Source organism: Podarcis raffonei, chromosome W (assembly GCF_027172205.1).
Source record: "Podarcis raffonei isolate rPodRaf1 chromosome W, rPodRaf1.pri, whole genome shotgun sequence".
Classification (NCBI taxonomy): Eukaryota; Metazoa; Chordata; class Lepidosauria; order Squamata; family Lacertidae; genus Podarcis; species Podarcis raffonei.
In genome coordinates, this window is record NC_070620.1 from 23,738,348 (window position 1) to 23,756,867 (window position 18,520).

Here is an 18,520-nt window from a genome sequence, read left to right on the forward strand (position 1 = left end):
AGCTGGCCACACACACAGGCACGAACGTAGCAACTGCTTCAAAGCGTTTGCTGATAACCCCATAACCTATGGAATGATTTATTTGTAGCTTTACCAGCCCCCGGGGGTCCACACGCTTCCTCTGCGTGACGCTCTGCTCCCGGGGCTCCTCTCTGTTTCAGCAGAGTGTAAACACAGCGTAGAAACAGGAACAGTTGCCGTGTGTGCGTAATAAATCAGGCTTAACGCACGGTGTCTCCTTTATCTTACTTTAAGTCTTTATTCTCGTAGCAAAACAAACAATTCATAACTCTCCTGGTGACAAAACACACATCTTGCTCCTTTCTCGCAACGGAGCAAAACACACACTGAGAGAGACACAGTAAAACACTCCCCTCAGTATTCTAAACCACGCATCAGAATGTGAGACGTCACTCAGAACTTCTTAACCCTGTAAGTTCTGATTCTCTCCACAGGAAGCATATACAGCTCCTCCCCCAAAAACCCGTACAAAAAAGCTGTGTTCATGTCGTGATGAGAAACGTGCAGTTTCTCCTCTGCAGCAATCGTGAGCATTAGCCTAATGCTCTTATACTTGATGGTGGATGAGTAGGTCTCGTGGTAATCCTGTCCTGGTACCTGTGAAAAACCTCTGGTGACCAATCTGGCTTTGTGCCTGACAACCTTGCCGTTCTGGTCTGTCTTGGCCTTAAAGACCCATTTGCTGTCCACCAGCCTCATTCCTGGAACTATTGGCACCAGCTCCCAGGTTTAGTTCCTATTCAAGGAATCAATTTCAGCCTTCATCTTTAGATGAATTTCAGGCTCAGCATATTTAGAGGTTAACTCCTGGATCTCTTAGAAGCTTAAAGGTTCCCATACCTTCTCTGAGCTACTAATAACAGCAACTGCTGTTTTAGCAAACTCATCAGGATACCTCTTTGGAGGTTTGCCTTTTGTGACCCTTTCAGATCTGCGTACTAGATGCAAGTCTTTTGCACTCATCTCCTCTTTCTTAGGAGAATGGTGGCCAATGGTGAACAGTGGTTCTTCCAGTTCAGTGTCAGACGCATCAGATGGTCTGAGAGAGGCCTTTGTGCTTTTGTAGTCTGCTTTGTCATCGCTGTCGCTGACACCAGCAGCTGCACCGCCCACTGAGCTGGAATCCGAACTCTGATCATCATCCTCAGCTTCCTCTGCTACCTCATCATCCTCATCTTCTGAGTGACTCTGGAAAATTCCCACATCCCCCCCCCCACTTGGGATTGTACTCAACACTTTGTAAACCGTATGGTCTTAGTGTCAGTCATGAAGAAGAGTTTGGATTTGATATCCCGCTTTATCACTACCCAAAGGAGTCTCAAAGCGGCTAACATTCTCCTTTCCCTTCCTCCCCCACAACAAACACTCTGTGAGGTGAGTGAGGCTGAGAGACTTCAGAGAAGTGTGACTGGCCCAAGGTCACCCAGCAGCTGCAGGTGGAGGAGCAGAGACGCGAACCCGGTTCACCAGATTACGAGACTACCGCTCTTAACCACTACACCACACTGGCTCTCCAGTGAGTACCCTGTATGCACCTTTTTCATACCCCATGAACAAACCATGTGCCCCACTGTCAGGGAACTGCAGGTAGAGAGGGGAGGTTACAGGGAAAGATCTCCTTTAATCAGCAGTTTCTCGTCCTCAGAGGAAAGGGAAGACGAAGAGGGGAGTGACACTGAGAGGGAGGGGGAACTTCCGAGTGTTAATGCCTCTCGTCACAGGAGGAGGAGGGGGCTGGGGAGTTGGTGGTGTTTGCCCCACCTCAAAAAGAGAAGCGTCAGAAGGAACAACTCGCCATGATGAACGGACTGTTTTTCTTGAACTGCTTGTAATAATAATAATAATAATAATAATAATAATAATAATAATAATAATAATTTATTATTTGTACCCCGCCCATCTGGCTGGGTTTCCCCAGCCACTCTGGGCAGCTTCCAACAAAGATGAAAAATAAACTAAAATGTCACATATTAAAAACTTCCCTGTAAATACGCCAAGTGCAATAAAGATAACAGATTATGGCTGGGTGCCTGGATTTTTATCTCCTCTGAGCACTACAAATCAAGGGGTGCTGGCTCTCCCTGACACCCATGCTTTCCAAGCTTGCTGCTCTGTGGGGTGTGGACCCACATGTCAGAACCAAAGATTCTCATGTGTTTGACGTAAGGTTTCTCACCAAACATCTTCTCATAGGGAGTACAGCCAATAGGTGAAGACAATGTCCTGTTATACATGTAAACAAAATTAGAGAGTGACTCTGCCCAATATTGCTCAGGAAGATTGGCATCATGCAACAAGGTTTTTAGGTCTTGCAGCAAAGTTTGATCGCCCTTTCACAAAGTCCATTCTCCCAGGAAGACCTAGGACTTGAGAGGTCATGCTACATTCCCTTCTCAGTCAGAAAAGCTTCAAACTGCTGAGAAGTGAATTCACCGCCTCGGTCAGTACACAAACAACCCAGATGTCTGCCGTGGGCATTTTCCAACCAAGCACAGAATGCCTTGAACCTAGAAAACTCTTCTGATTTCTGCTTCAGCACGAACACATGAATGTACCTGGAAAAAGAATCAATTAAAACCATGAAGTACCTTGCTCTACCCAAAGAGGGTGCAAGTGGACCAACCAGGTCTGCGTGGACTAGCTGATAGGGGTTAGAAGTCTGCCTGCTAGACACTTTGCCTTTGGGTGCAACCTTAACTTTGTGTTCTGCACAAGAGACACATTTCATTTAATACCTGCAGGGTTTGATGGTTAAACCCTGAACCTTCTCCGGCATCTTGGCTAGCGCTTGCCATCCCAGGTGACCAATTATTCGATGGTGTGTATGAATACAATCTAAATGAAGAACTTTGTTAGTTTGTGCAACACAGCAAGATTCAACATTAGGCACATTAACACCAGTGTCATCATAAGTTATCAAGAACAATCTATCTACAAAACTAGCATGCAAGATGTCCTCATTGTTCTTCCTGATGACACAGATCCCCTTCTTGAAGGAAATTTCAAAGTCTTGCTCAGTCAGCTGTGGGATACTGAGCAAATTGTCTGCTGAGTCAGGAACATACAGTACTTTACTGATGGTGGTGTGCAAACTTGCCAGCTTCACTGTTCCAATCTCAGCAACCCGCAAAGTCTTACCATCAACCTGTTGAATTGCTCCATCCTGTGGCGTAAAGGAGATAAACAAGTGTCTGTCCCTTGCAATGTGCTGCGACGTGCCTGAATCCACAACAAATCGGGCTTTGGCTTTTGGAGAAGCAGTGCTAGCAACCAAAGCCTTGTTCTGCACTGTTTTGGGCTTTTGGCCCCCCTTCTTCCGGCCATCTGCAGACTTTTTCCTCTGTTTACCTTTTGCCTTTGGACAATCCTGCTGGATTTGACCTTGGTTCCCACAGAACAGGCACTTCACAGCTGCCAACTCCTTAGCTCCCCCCTGGTGGCTGCAATGCTGTTCCAGGTGATGTCACAGTCTGCTCCCCCTGAAGCATGCAACCAGGGTCCGCTGCGTTCCTCTGATCATACTCATTTTGGAGGACAGCCAAAACCTTTGCTGCAGTCAGGTCTTGGGCAGGTAGAGTAGCCAGCTGGCTTGTCACAGCATGGTAACTCTCATCCAGGGAGTCCAAAATCAGGACAGCAAATAAAGACTCAGGCATAGTGAAACCTCTATGCACTAATTCCTGTCTTAACTTCTGCAAGTTCAATACATGGGCTCTCAGGTCTCCCCCTGGCTCAAGCTTCTTTCTGTGCAGCTTTCTGAAGTAAAGCAATACAAACCCAGCTTCTGTTCTCAGATGCAAATCGCGCAACCCGTCCCACATCTGGCACAAAGTGGTCTTGCCAGCCAGGGTAATTAACTCCTCCAGAACTACTGACAGGAGAATTGCCCCCATGGCCTTGGAGCTGGCTGCAGACCATGCTTCTGTGATTTGAGCCGGGGGATCTACAGAAACAGTGTGCCACACTCCAAGCCGTCTCAATTGACCCTTGCAGTACTTTGCCCAGGTCTGATAATTTTGTCCATTTAAATGTGAACAGGGAGCCCCATCAGACACAGTCTGTAAAAGATCCATTCCTGCTTTTTACTTCAGCCAGGAACTGAGCTCTTCACAGGTCGTAAATCTTAGCAGGTCGTAAATCAATGCAGCCTGCTTCTTTCTGGCATTAATTGCTTGGCACGGACATCAAAGGTCCTCTATGTGGGGAAATGCTTCACTCCACATACCTCTCTACTTGCCAGGTCGATACAACAGCCATCAGCAGCCTTACTGTCGTGTAAGCGCCGTGGATCTGGACCCATAACCCTGTTGTTGGCATGAAATCAAGGAAACGGGGGCAATTGGCAGGCCCCCCAGCTGGCTCCAGCCCACCGGCCAGTGTGCCGGGCGATCTCCAGTCCTTGTTGCGGCATCTGCAACCCGAGCTTCAAAAGCTGGGGCATGCAACTCAGCAGAGTAAACGCGCAAACAGAAGTGGCAGGAGAGGCTGTGTGAGCATATTTACAAGCAGTTTATTCATAATACATCAGGACAAAAGGAAACATGTCTGATCTCCTTCGTGTCCAAAGCAAGGCAGCTAAAAAGCAAAAGCTATAACAAACGGAAGTTCCCAGCAAGCTGTGCTGGAGTGTAAACAGACATGTGACATACAACAATTCCACACGTCTGTTCTTAAGGTGGAATGGAATATTCTAACACTCACCTCACAGTGTTTGTTGTGGGATTGGAAGGGAATGAAAAATGTTAGCTGCTTTGAGACTCCTTCGGGGACTTCCGGAGGCGGCGCCATCGGCAATGGCGGATTCCCTCTAGTCTGGAGGGAGAAGCTCCGCGGAAATCGGGTCTGGCCGCTACAGCGAAGCGGGGACCCTATCGAAAATCACAGGCGGGTGAAGCCTGTGACCGTGGGACTCGGCGGGCACCTAAAGCGCCCCCCCAACTTGCAAGGGAACCCCGCGAGGGGCTCCGGAGCGGAACGGGGGTTAATGGCGCGGTGCTGAGAGTCGATCGCTACTTCCGTGGAGTGAAGCCGTGCAGCTGTTGCCAGAGAGCGCTGACCTCTTTTCCTGTGACAATTCATCTACTAAACAACAACCCGTGAGTAGGTCAAGCTTTAAGATTGGAGGCTAAAGGAAAAATAAGGTGTAATTTGGTACTGAAGCGGGAAGGTGTAAACAGGAAGTCCACCTTCCGTTTTGTATAAAGATTAAAGCAAAGACTGTTTAAGCTAAGACCGGGTGAGGTGCGTTAAGAAGACTCAAAATCCAAACGTCAAACCAAAGGAATTCCCTCCCTGAATTGAAGGAGAGGGAGGGAAGAAGGGAAAGTATTTTCTGCCTACAAAAAATTGAAAGGAGAAAGAAGAGAAGGACAAAAAAGGGATATAAGACCACCACTCAATTCTTGGGAACGGATTGCCAAGATTAAATAGAACTGCTGTATTGAGAGTCGCACTATTTATGGACAATGTAATTTTCTGACAGCTAACTCTGCAAGTGAGATACTTTGGACTTGAAACTGTTATTTATTCTGCTGAAGGGGGGCTTTTGAAAAGTTGGCAAGATACTCTGTTGCATTATTACTGACTGTTACTGTATCCCCCTAGAGGCTCACTGAAATTGCTACAACTGGCTGGGGAATTTTCCATTCCTAACTAACCAGGGAAATTTCCACTGCAAAACAAGCCTGACCGTGGGATTGACCTTGACTTTTAGAATCTCAGACAAAGTGTTATGGAGGAAAAGACAACAAGATCGGGCAAGGTCAGACTCCAACAGACTAGTGCAATATTGCAGCAGCGCAGAGCATCTGCATCCGGCCCTCCTGTACCACAAGGGGAAGACCCAGTACAAGTTGGGGCAAAAGGTATGACATCGGAAGAAGGATTTACTTCAGTTTTAAACAAAATTTATGAATCCTTGGATAAATTAAGCAAACAAGTTACTGAAGCGACAAATAAAATTGACCAAAACACTACAAGTATTAACAACTTGGGGCAGAAGGTGAACTCAAATACAGAATCTATTGAAAGATTGCTGCAAGAATCCACATCAAATCAAAAGACAGCGCAGGAAGCAAAAGAAAAAGCAGAGGCTGTAGAGGAAAAGATACCACCGATATGTAAACAGCTTGGGGACCATCAGACACAGCTTGGGGCCCACCAATCACTTTTGTCTATGATTGAACTGAAGGAGAAGCAGACCAATCTGAGGATTAGGGCGGTGCCTGAACTTGAGAAAGACAGTCTAAGTGACTTTCTAACACAGGAATTTGCAGACTTTTGGAAATTGGATGATAAGCAAGACTTTTAAGATAGTAAGTGCTTTTAGACTTGGAAGGGGAGGGAGAAAGAACAGGGTGAGAGACTGTTTGATTACCCTGCGATCAAAAGAGGAAAGAGACAAAATATTGAGTCTGCACTTCCAGAATACCTTGAAAATAAACGAATCAAGAGTGGAGATATTCAATGACATCCCAAAATATCTTTTGGACCTGAGGTCTAACTACGGAGATTTGGTGACCCTGCTGAAAGGTAATAGAATCATTTTTAGGTGGGAATTCCCCCAAGGACTATCTTTTACCTTTAAAGGTAAAAAGTTTAAAATAAGATCAGTGGAGGATAAAGAAAAATTTCTGAGAGACCACGGAGAAGACCTGCAAAAAGAAGGTGAAGAAGAGCTAAGAGCCCTAAGACCAGGAATACTAGACAAAGCACCACTACCTTTGGGACTGGACAAGTTAGAGAAAGTGATACCACCGTCAGAACAAGAGGATTTACTGGGAGCAGTTGGAGGAGAAGCGATCTAAATACATCATGTCTCTGCAACTATTAAGCTGGAACATTCATGGACTTAACTCCCCGGAGAAAAGGAAGAAAGTCTTCCATTTATTGAAAAAGGAACAATTGGACCTGATTTGTTTACAGGAAACACATGTGATAAGGCTACACAGGAAAATTTTGATTAATAAAAGACTGGGCCAAGAGTTTATTTCATCGGACAAGGTTAAAAAGCGAGGAGTAGTTATGCAAAAGAGAGCCTATCACCGAAATTTGTTTTAAAAGATGATCAAGGAAGATTTGTAGCAATTGAAATTCAAACACAAGGAGAAAAATTTTTGATAGTAGGAGTATATGCACCGAATGAGGGGAAATCTGAATTCTTTAAGAAGTTGCATGAGACTTTGCTGGATTACATGGACTACAACATTATTTTGATGGGAGATATGAATGGAGTGGTATCCACAAACATGGACAAGTCGCAGAGACAGGTAGTTACTAAAGATGGCAGACTACCAAAAACTTTTTTTGAACTGACTGACAATATGGACTTGATTGACATTTGGAGAACTAGGAATCCCTTGGGTAGAGAGGGAACCTTCTTTTCTGAAGCCAAAATGACATGGACAAGAATTGACCAAATCTGGATAATTAGAGGACTGGCACCTAAGATTCGAAAAGTAGAGATCTGCCCAAAAACGTGCTCCGACCATAATGCCGTGAAAATGGAGATGAAATTAACACCAACCGGTTCCTTCAGATGGAGGATGAATGACACCTTGTTTAGAGATCAAGAGGTTATTAAGAAGGCCCAGAAAACTTTGAAAGACTATTTTGAGATAAATTTGAACACTACCATTGAAAAAAGAGTAATCTGGGACGCAAGTAAAGCAGTTATGAGGGGGTTTCTGATTCAACAGAATTCAATAAAAAAGAGAGCTCAAAATGAGAAAAAAGAAAAAAAATTGGAAAAAATAAAAGAGGGCGAGAAGAAATTGAGAGTGAAACCAAATTCACAAGAGATTCTGAGAGATATAAAGTTATATCAAGTGCAATATATGAAGATGACGAATCAGGAAATTGAATGGAAAATTAAACAAATGAGACAAAGGACTTTTGAATCGGCTAATAAATGTGGGAAATTGTTAGCTTGGCAAATGAAAAAAAGACAAAAGCTTAACACTATTACCAATCTGGAAGTGGAAGGAAAGAACATTCAGAATCCAGTAGAAATTAGAAAATGTTTCCAGAGGTACTTCAAACAGTTATATACACAAGGGCCACAGAAAGAGTTTGATATAGACCAATTTTTAAAAACAAATTGATTACAAAAAATCTCTCAAGAAAACAAGAGAATGCTGAACTACAAAATTACAGAACAGGAGGTAGAAGGTGCCATCCAGAATATGCTGTTGGGGAAATCTCCAGGGCCGGATGGTTTAACCTCAAAATACTATAGAACTTTGAAGGACTGGATAATTAAACCACTAAAGGAGGTTTGTAATGAAATTTTGGAGGGGGGAAAAGTGCCAGAGTAGTGGAAAGAAGCATATATTACACTTATACCGAAAACTGAGTCTGAAAAGAACACAACTTAAGAACTACCGCCCCATATCCCTGCTTAATGTGGATTACAAAATATTTGCTGACATTTTGGCCAAAAGATTAAAAAAAGTATTAGTGGAAGAGATTCACAAGGACCAAGCTGGCTTTCTCCCAGGTAGACACTTGTCTGATAATACGAGGAATATAATTAACATTTTGGAGAAGTTGCAAGGGGACATTAACACCAAAGCAGTTTTAATTTTTGTGGATGCGGAGAAAGCCTTTGATAATATTTCTTGGAGTTTCATGAAGAAAAATCTTCAGGGGATGGGGGTTGGTCAAGGGTTTGAAAATGGTATAAGTGCAATTTACTCAGAACAAAAGGCCAAATTAATAGTTAATAATGTGGTGACAGAGGAATTTAAGATAGAGAAAGGGACACGACAAGGCTGCCCAATTTCCCCACTACTCTTTATTTCGGTCCTGGAGGTTTTACTAAATATGATCAGAAGGGACTGTCTGATCAAAGGTATAAAGGTCGGAGCCAAACAATATAAACTGAAAGCTTTTGCAGATGATTTAGTACTGACATTACAGGAGCCAGAATCTAGTACCAAAAGAGTACTAGAAATGATTCAAGAATTTGGTCATGTGGCAGGGTTTAAGTTGAATAAGTCAAAAACTAAAGTTCTTGAGAAAAATTTAACATCAATTGAGAAAGAGAGGTTTCAGAATGAGACAGGTTTAACAGTGGTTAAGAAAGTGAAATACCTGGGGATTAACATGACAGCTAAAAATGGGAATTTATATAAAGACAACTATGAAAAATGTTGGTCAGAAGTGAAAAAGGACCTAGAAATATTGTCAAATTTGAAGCTTTCCTTGTTGGGGCGAATTGCTGCTATAAAGATGAATGTATTGCCAAGAATGTTATTTTTGTTTCAATCACTACAAATTTTGGACAAAATGGAGTGTTTCAAGAAGTGGCAGAGAGATATTTCTAGATTCGTCTGGCAGGGCAGGAAGCCCAGAATAAAGTTTAAAATACTAACTGATGCAAAGGAAAGAGGTGGATTCGCCCTGCCAGACCTTAAACTTTATTATGAATCAGCAGCATTCTGCTGGTTGAAAGAATGGCTGCTTCTTGAGAACACAGACATTTTGGATTTAGAAGGTTTCAATAATGTTTTTGGGTGGCATGCATATTTGTGGTACGACAAGGTTAAAGCACATAAAGTATTTAAAAACCATATTGTCAGGAAAGCGTTGTTTAATGTCTGGACAAGATATAAAGACTTACTTGAGAATAAAACCCCAAGGTGGTTGTCACCGATGGAAGCAAAGGCTCAGAAAAAGCTCAATATGGAGGCCAAGTGGCCGAAATATTGGGAAATTTTGGAGCAAGAAGGAGACATATTGAAACTGCAGAGTTTTGAGAAATTAAAAGACAAAGTGCGAGACTGGCTTCACTATTATCAAGTAAGAGAGGCTTACAATCTGGACAAAAAAATTGGCTTCCAGGTGGAAAAATCAAAGTTGGAAACAGAATTGTTAGATCCCAAAACTAAGATACTTTCAAGAATGTATAACTTGCTGTTAAAATGGAATACTCAGGATGAGACGGTTAAATCAGCTATGATCAAATGGGCACAGGATCTTGGCCATAACATTATGTTTGCTGAGTGGGAACAGTTGTGGACCACAGGTATGAAATTTACGGCATGTAATGCCTTGAGAGAATATTATGAAAATGATTTATAGGTGGTACATGACACCAGTCAAGCTTGCAAAAATCTATCACTTGCCCGATAATAAATGTTGGAAATGTAAAGAAAATGAAGGTACATTCTTTCACCTTTGGTGGACGTGCCCAAAGATTAAGGCTTTCTGGGAGATGATCTATAATGAAATGAAAAAGGTATTTAAATATACCTTCCTGAAGAAACCAGAGGCCTTTCTCCTGGGCATAGTTGGCCAATTGGTGCCAAAGAAGGATAGAACTTTCTTTATGTATGCAACAACAGCAGCAAGAATACTTATCGCAAAGTATTGGAAGACACAAGATCTACCCACCCTGGAAGAATGGCAGATGAAGGTGATGGACTATATGGAACTGGCGGAAATGACTGGCAGAATCCGAGACTAGGGAGAAGAGTCGGTGGAAGAAGATTGGAAGAAATTTAAAGACTATTTGCAGAAATACTGTAAAATTAATGAATGTTAAAATGATGTTGGATTGAAAATAAGCGGTATTGGTAATAAGATTAACAAGAATATGCAAATACGGATTGATAATGGATGAAAATACATAGTTATAATAGGTTAAGATATTGAGTAAAGATAAATGAAAGAGGGTAAGGATTTGCTGAAATGATTTTCTAAACGGGAATACAAAAAGGGGAGGTGTGAGGAGGTCAAGGAAATAAGGTAACGAGCTTAAAGATATTGAAAAATGGATTTATCTTTAAATTTTTTCTTTCTAGCTATTAGTTTTTTCTTTGCATTTTGTATCTTTTTTATTCCTCTTTCCTATGTGTGTTTTCTAGTTTGTTAATTTTTGTTTTAATTTTCTCTATTCTGTAAACTTATGTTTTCTGTAAACTTTATTTTGTAAACCTATGTTTTTTTGTAAAACTTTAATAAATATTTCTTTTTTTAAAAAAGAGACTCCTTCGGGTAGTAATAAGGCAGGGTATCAAATCCAAACTCCTCCTCTTCTTCTTCCTGCAGTGAACACTTTGAATATTCTGAGTAATCTTTATTTAGATAATTGAGAGACTGAGAATCAGAAGTTCTCACCACTCTTTTTATGTTTTATTATCTTTTTCTTCATGTAGTTTTCCTTTTCCTTTTTCCTTTTATCCACTATGCTTTTGCTTATTTTTCGTTTTGTTCATTATGTCCTCTACTCTGGCTTTATGAGGTTGGAAGGTGATGGTTGGCAGGTGAAAGACCCTGCGTGAGAGGCAGGGAAGGGAAGATCTCCCAGGGTTGGAGGCTGGGAGAAGAAAGGGAAGCTCCCAGGTGAGACAGGAAGGTCAACCCCTTTCTATGGGTCCCAACCTTTGGGAGAGGGCTTTTTTCATCATCCACCTGCCCCGCTTTCTCTTTTTCTTTTCTTTCTCTCTTTTTTGTTTTTTGCTTTTACTTTTGTTTAGATTAGTTTGATTACTTTGTTTTTATTATATTGTATGTTGAAAAATTTCAATAATGATGATGATGATGATGTAGCACAGCTTGCTAGGAAGTGGAAATGTGCCAACCAGCGTGGATGTGGCTGTGCACCATGGATCCTCGATTTCTCACCTCTAGTTTACTGCTGTTACTGCTTCCCTGAACACTCTAAACAATTATTTTTGAGCATTGCCACATGTTTGCTTACTTACTGCACATGCCTACTCACAAAATCTAATCAAGTTAGCCCCCCGACTCAAAGCAGCACTAAATCATTCATTTGTTGCTCTCTGTGCTTTCTAGGAATTGTCAGATGAGATTGAAGACTACACCCACCACTTCAGCATGCACGACCAAGTGGAGTGGAATCTGGTTCTCCAAGAGGTGGCTGCATTTGTCGAGTGAGGACTTAAAAGTGAATCGCTGCATTTTCCTTTCTTTCTGAAAAAGCTCAGTATCTTCCCAGATCTTGACTCATATCCTACATCTTCTGCAACAATCCTCAGGCAAAAGGGGCATTTAGCTCAGTGTTCTATCTTCTACAGTAGCTAGGCAAATCCCCTAAGAAATTGGCAAGCAAAGAATGTTGGAGTTTTCCCATTTGTTCCCAACATCGGGTAGTTAAAGGGTGCTGCGGAATATGTAGGCCCTTAATTCTTACAACTAATACCTCTTGTCTTCTCTGTTAATTGGTATTTTTAGCAAGCCATCTGAGCTAGTTACCATTATTGTAGTTTGCTATTATGGGAAGCAGAGTTTTTGTTTAAAAAGCAAACCACACACCCATGCTTCTAGTTCTCATTGTTTTAGTGAGAAGCTTTTAAACGCTGAAAGAAACGGGAGGTCATTGTCTTCCCTCTGTGCCTTCAAGTCATCTCCTACTACCCATTCCCCCTCCTAGTAACTCACCTCCTGCTTCTATATAGTCCTTTGCATTTTCCAAATAGGAACAATTGCTTTCATAGTGTTAGAAAAAGTAAATTGAGCAACATTATACAAGGGAAGCAACATCACTCAGTGGTAGAACATCTGCTTTGCATGCAAAACATCCCAGATTCAATCCCCAATATGGCATTTCCAGGGATGTCCCCTGTCTGAGACCATAGGGAGTCATGACCAAAGAGTGTTGGCAATACTGAGTTTGATGAGCCAGTGGTCTGACTTGGTATAAGGTAGCTTCCAGTGTTCCTAAGGTAATATAATTTTTGCCAGCATGTATGTGTATATACACAAAAAACAGAATTATTTATTCCTGGGTGGGCAGGAATAGAATGCAAGAGCCCTACTCATAAGCCAAATCTTGTGAGGGAAATATGTGTAATTAAGACTAGAATCTTGCAGGGAAAATTCCTTTGATCGCAGCTGCTCTTATTACTCCTGGACTTTCAAAAGCTCGCAGTAATATATCAGAGGCTGATTTGCAGTTCACCTGGTGCTGCTCCATCCTCATGGTAAAGCGAGTCTTTGCCAAAAGAAACAAGCTTAGTACAGGATAATTGGCAAACAGAATCTCAAATCACAGTGGCAGTTAGCATTAGTGTTAACCTGCTCCATTGGCCCTTTCATCCAGCTTAATGTAGTTTGCTTTATGGGAAAGAGCTTCTTAATTTCTACACACCCACACACCTGTAGCACCCTGCTTGTGGTTAATGCTTAGTTGGAATGAAATATTCAACGCAGCAATAGAGAAATTAAAATAATAATTTATTTGTCAGACAAATAAATGATAGGCACAGTGGTATATGGTTACCAAAAGCTCTGCCCACTCCAGCCCTGATGGCCAGCACTTATATTTCCTCAGCCCAGCCCCCTTGCTCCTCTTTTGGCTGCCTCCATCCAATCAGCCTGGTTGAAATTCCTATTGGCTGTTTGCTAGAGCCAATCATAAAAGATACACTCATTTCCTATTACCTTTTATGGGAGACAAAGAGCTATATTTCCTTCTATCCATAAATGGCAGACAAGTAGCCATATATCTTACATTTGCCTCGACAAGGCACCTTAATTACCAGATCACCTTTTGCCCTGTTGCCCCTGCACTCCAAAACAAATGGCTAAAAAAATGGCTCATGGTATTAAGTTCTATCTAAACAGAGATCTTGGGTTCACATTCTCACACACCATCAATGAAATAAGAATCTAACATTTCTTACTTTCTAAATCCTTTGCATAATTACATTAAGCCAACAAATTCCATACATAACATAGATAGCTTTTTAGAAGAAAAGGCCTTTTCAAAGTAAAAAGGAACTCAGTAAAAACAGCTTCAAAAAGAAGCCTCTTCAGTTTACAACCCCCTTTCCCAGCCAGCTGCTTTTCCCATTAGCTCTTGCCCTTTAACTTTAGGAAAATATGGCTCGAGTCTGATGGGAGGCACATGGTATTATTTTCTGTTAAACAATAAATCTTACTATTTACCAACTCTTAATTAGTGTTTTTGCAGCTTGATTGTATTCTGTAATATGTAGGGTCAGTATAACCTTTGCTCCCAGCCTGTAATTCCCTTTTACAACTTTGAGAAACTTGTCCTGCTATAAATCAGGGGGGCCCTGTTCAGGAGGATAAACAACTGCCAAAGTACTTAGCCATATGCTTTTCTGCCTGGCATGAAACATACAAACATTTGCAAATATATCTTTAAGCTCATTTTAAAATACAGGCCTTGATCAGATGCCTCACACCCACACACTCCCAGCAGAATATTTGGGAAAATACGAGGCTTGCTAATTGCTTGATCTTTTGTTGCTGTGTTTTTATTACTTTCAGAAAGGCTTAACCTAAGCCCAGATTATTCATGCCGGGGACCCTCATTCTCATGCCTGTCTCCCTTTGAAGGTGACCCGGAAACTACAACTAATCCAGAACGCAGCAATCAGACTGGTGACTGGGAGCGGCCGCCGAGACCATATAACACCGGTCTTGAAAGACCTACATTGGCTCCCAGTACGTTTCCGAGCACAATTCAAAGTGTTGGTGCTGACCTTTAAAGCCTTAAACGGCCTCGGTCCAGTATACCTGAAGGAGCGTCTCCACCCCCATCTTTCTACCCGGACACTGAGGTCCAGCACCGAGGGCCTTCTGGCGGTTCCCTCACTGCAAGAAGCCAAGTTACAGGGAACCAGGCAGAGGGCCTTCTCGGTAGTGGCACCTGCCCTGTGGAACGCCCTCCCACCAGATGTCAAAGAGAACAACAACTACCAGACTTTTAGAACACATCTGAAGGCAGCCCTGTTAAGGGAAGCTTTTAATGTTTGATGTATCATAGTATTTTAATATTCTTTTGGAAGCCGCCCAGAGTGGCTGGGGAAGCCCAGCCAGATGGGTGGGGTTATAAATAATAAATTATTATTGTTGTTGTTGTTGTTGTTATTTCTTTCCAGGCAGACCCTGTGATGGTGTTGAATGATGACAACACCCTTGTGATCCTCTCCAACCGCCTCTCTGAAACGGGAGCCCCTCTGCTGGAGCAGGGGATGATTGTAGGGCAGCTGACTCTCACAGATGCGCTTATTATTGGCCACTGCAACAACCAGGTGGGATCCTGTACACAAGACTTTCGTCCCATGTCACAAGTGGGGTCATTTTATATCAAGCGATCCAACTTTTTTACCTCATGTCATCCAGTTTTTTCCTTAATACTTTGTATACTTGTTGAATGATCAAAACTAAGTTTAAATCTAAAATTTTAGCTTTTTAGCTCATCCCATTTTTGAGTTATGAGGGTTGGAAATAAAAAAAAATGACAATTTTGGCTTTTTTGGACTACACAAAAACCTTAAAAGCTCAGTACAGCATTGAGAAACTGAAAACACCAATCTCTTCAGACCTTCATGGGCTTTAATATGATAGGTCACAAGATGGACTTATTTTAAATTTAAGTTACAGAATTCTAAATTTTAAAAAGTGATTAAAAAAATTAATGTGCATGTAATGGGTATGAGTTACTCGTGCATAAACTGCCGCCTCTCTAGGCTAAATTGCCTTGTTAAACCGTTCTGACTGCACAGCCCATCTCCGCGTGGCTGTCTCAGTCGCTAGCAGAATCTGTCTGTGGGCGTTTCTTAAACCTCTTCCAGCATAGAAGCTGTTTGACTCCCAATCTCCTCCTCCTCTCACTGCGCGGGAGTCTTCTGCACAGGGAGGGCGTGGGTAGTGGAGGACCTGTGCTCTCCTCACTGATGTCCAGTGAAGAGTCCTGGAGCTCTCTCTCCGCTTCCCCCATCTGCCCCCCTTTATCCCTGGTGTTGCGCTGATTTCCTTCCCTCTCTACCGAGCTGCTTCTCCCCCTGGTGCTGGGTCCTTCACCAGCATCATCTGGGAGCCTCCCCTTCACCTCTCGCTCTGATGTCAGTTCCCTGACATCCACCTCCCCTCCAGGACCCCCTCCACCCCCGGCCCGACCTGTGGAACCAATTTCGTCCCCTTCTTCAGCCGACGAGGCAGGGAACCCCCGGAAGGAACTGTCACCATCCTCAGTGGATTCAAAACCTGCTTCCCACCCGCTCTGATTCCTGCCAACGGAGTGGCCCTCCCAGTCCGATTCTTCTTCCTCCAAAGCCTCTCCTCCTTCCCCCTCGGAGTCAGAAAACCCCTCAAAACCCTCTTCGTCGTCTGTGGTTCCAAATTGCTCCTCCCAGAATCTCTCTAGGGATTTGGGCTTGTCCGGGAACTGGCGGTGGAATACCTCCACCAGATACCTGTCATCGATAGCTTCCGCAGGAACCCACGTGTTTTCTGACCCGGGTTTCCCTTCCCAAGCCACCAAGTACTCCACCTGGCGCCATCGCCACCTTGAATCGAGTATTTCCGTGGCCAAGTGTTGGTGTTCCCTTTCTTCTACCTGCGGGTGTGTGGTGACTTCTCCCTCTCGCCCCGGGAATTCCCGCCCCTCTCTGTGTGGTGAGAGTAGGGACCTGTGGAACACCGGGTGTATTTTCATGCTGTCGGGCAACTTGAGCTTAAATGCCACGGGATTTACCTGCTGTGTTACCTCAAATGGCCCAAGCCGTCTGGGCTGCAACTTCTTGCACCCCCCTTTGAAGGGTAACCCTTGGGTGGACAACCACACCCGGTCCCCCACCCGTATGGTCTCCCCTTCCCTGCGGTGCTTGTCTGCCTGCCTCTTGTAAATTTCCTTGGCCCGCTCCAAGTTCATCTTAAGTTGCTGGTGCAGGGCCTCCATTTCTTCCACAAACTGCTCTGCCGCGGGTACGCTCCAGTTTTCCTCCCCACTCCCCGGGAAGGCCCTGGGATGACACCCATGATTGGCCATGAATGGGCTCATTCCCGTGGACACGTGTTCAGCGTTATTGTACGCAAATTCAGCCAGCGCTAGTTTCTCTACCCAATCGTTCTGCCTCTCGCTGACGTAGCAGCGTAGGTATTGCTGGAGTATACTGTTCGCTCTTTCCGCTTGCCCGTTGGTCTCTGGGTGCCTCGCCGTCGAGAAGCCCACCTCGACTTGCAGCAAGCTCATGAGCTTCCTCCAGAACCGAGAAGTAAATTGTTTCCCGCGGTCGGAGATAACCCTCAAGGGGGCGCCATGCAACCTGAAAATGTGCTTCACAAACAACCGGGCTGTCTCCTCCGCCGTCACCGCATGTGAGCAAGCTATAAAATGGCACATTTTCGTCAGTAAGTCGACCACTACCATAACCGCTGTCTTTCCCCAGGACTTGGGCAAATCGGTCATAAAATCAATGGACACCACCTCCCAGGGTCTTCCCGGTGTGGGTAAGGGTTCCAGTAATCCTGCGGGGGCAGCCCGCTCCCCCTTTGCCCTTTGGCAGCGGTCGCACCCCCGTACATATTCCCGTACATCCTCCCTCAACCCTGGGCCACCAGAACTGCCTGGTGACCAGCATCATGGTTTTGTGCTGTCCAAAGTGCCCAGCTGTGGGGTTGTCGTGAAGTTGTTTGAGTACCTTTCCCCTCAGGGTCTCCCCCGGTACATACAGCACCCCTTTATAGTACAGCACCCCTTCCTTCTCCTCAAACCCTTCTTGGGCCCCTCTTCCGTTTCAGAGTTCCCAGATTTTAGTTTGTGCGAACACATCGCTTCTGGTAAGCCCAGCCAGTTCTCGTTTCCCCACCAAGGTTCCCCCACACACCCATCGGTCCTCGGGGATCACGTGTCGTGTCTCCGGCGGCCCCTCTCCTTCCAAGTACTCCGGCTTCTCGGAGAGAGCGTCTCTCTCAGAATTTCAAGATATATCTGGGTAAGAAGCCAAGAATACAATATAAGTTATTAACAGATGCTAAAGAAAGAGGAGGCTTCGGGGGGCCACCAGGGGGCGCATTGGAAGATGGCCGACAATAACATTTCTCCGACCCACCCGAGGTAATTAAGAGGCTGATATGGGAGTATGCATCCTCCCTTTGTTGCCCCAAGGGAATGGGGAACACTGCCTTGCCTGCTGTGTCCACAATTCACCCCCGGATTCGAAAGAAGGGGGTGAGGGCACTAGGCACAAAGCCCTCGGAAGGGTCCGGCTCTCCCAGACGCTGTCTCTGATCGCGCACTGGCTGCATCAGCTCGAAATATATAATTGGAAATAGAAGCAAATGCACATATTTCAAGTGAAGAAAGGGAGTGAAGACTGCTAATTGAAGTGACCCCTGTGAAACGAGAGCGATGGGTTGGATTTAACGGAATATAATATGAAGAAAAGACATCAAAGGTTCAGTATGTCGGAGCGGGACTGGATGGGGGGGGACTTTCCCCCCCCTCTTCTTCTATGTGATTAACCAATAATCCCTCCCCAAGAAAGAACTGTCGCATAACTGACCTAAGCAGGATGATTAAAAACTGTGTGGAAATGATTTACTACCAAAAGTTTGGTTTATGAGATCGAGAAAAGAACAAGGGCTTTTGATGACGCAGCAACAAAAAGGGAGTCGCCATCTTGACAGGTCCTGTCGAAAGATTCATGATCGGGAGGAGGAAGTTTTGTTTTCATATTGGATTCCTGGTAGAACCTCCTCGAGGGCTGAGAAAGGGTGT

General features: G+C 44.0%; 1 protein-coding gene across 1 annotated transcript in view; it reads left to right on the forward strand.

The window, feature by feature from the left end:
- The window catches only part of LOC128406000 (protein SCAI-like), a 53,118-nt gene extending 41,196 nt beyond the window's left edge, over nucleotides 1-11,922 (forward strand). The window contains exon 4 of the mRNA XM_053373052.1: nucleotides 11,821-11,922. Coding sequence (XP_053229027.1) covers nucleotides 11,821-11,922 — 102 coding nt within the window. The remainder of the gene's footprint in view (nucleotides 1-11,820) is intronic.
- Nucleotides 11,923-18,520: the final 6,598 nt, after the last annotated feature.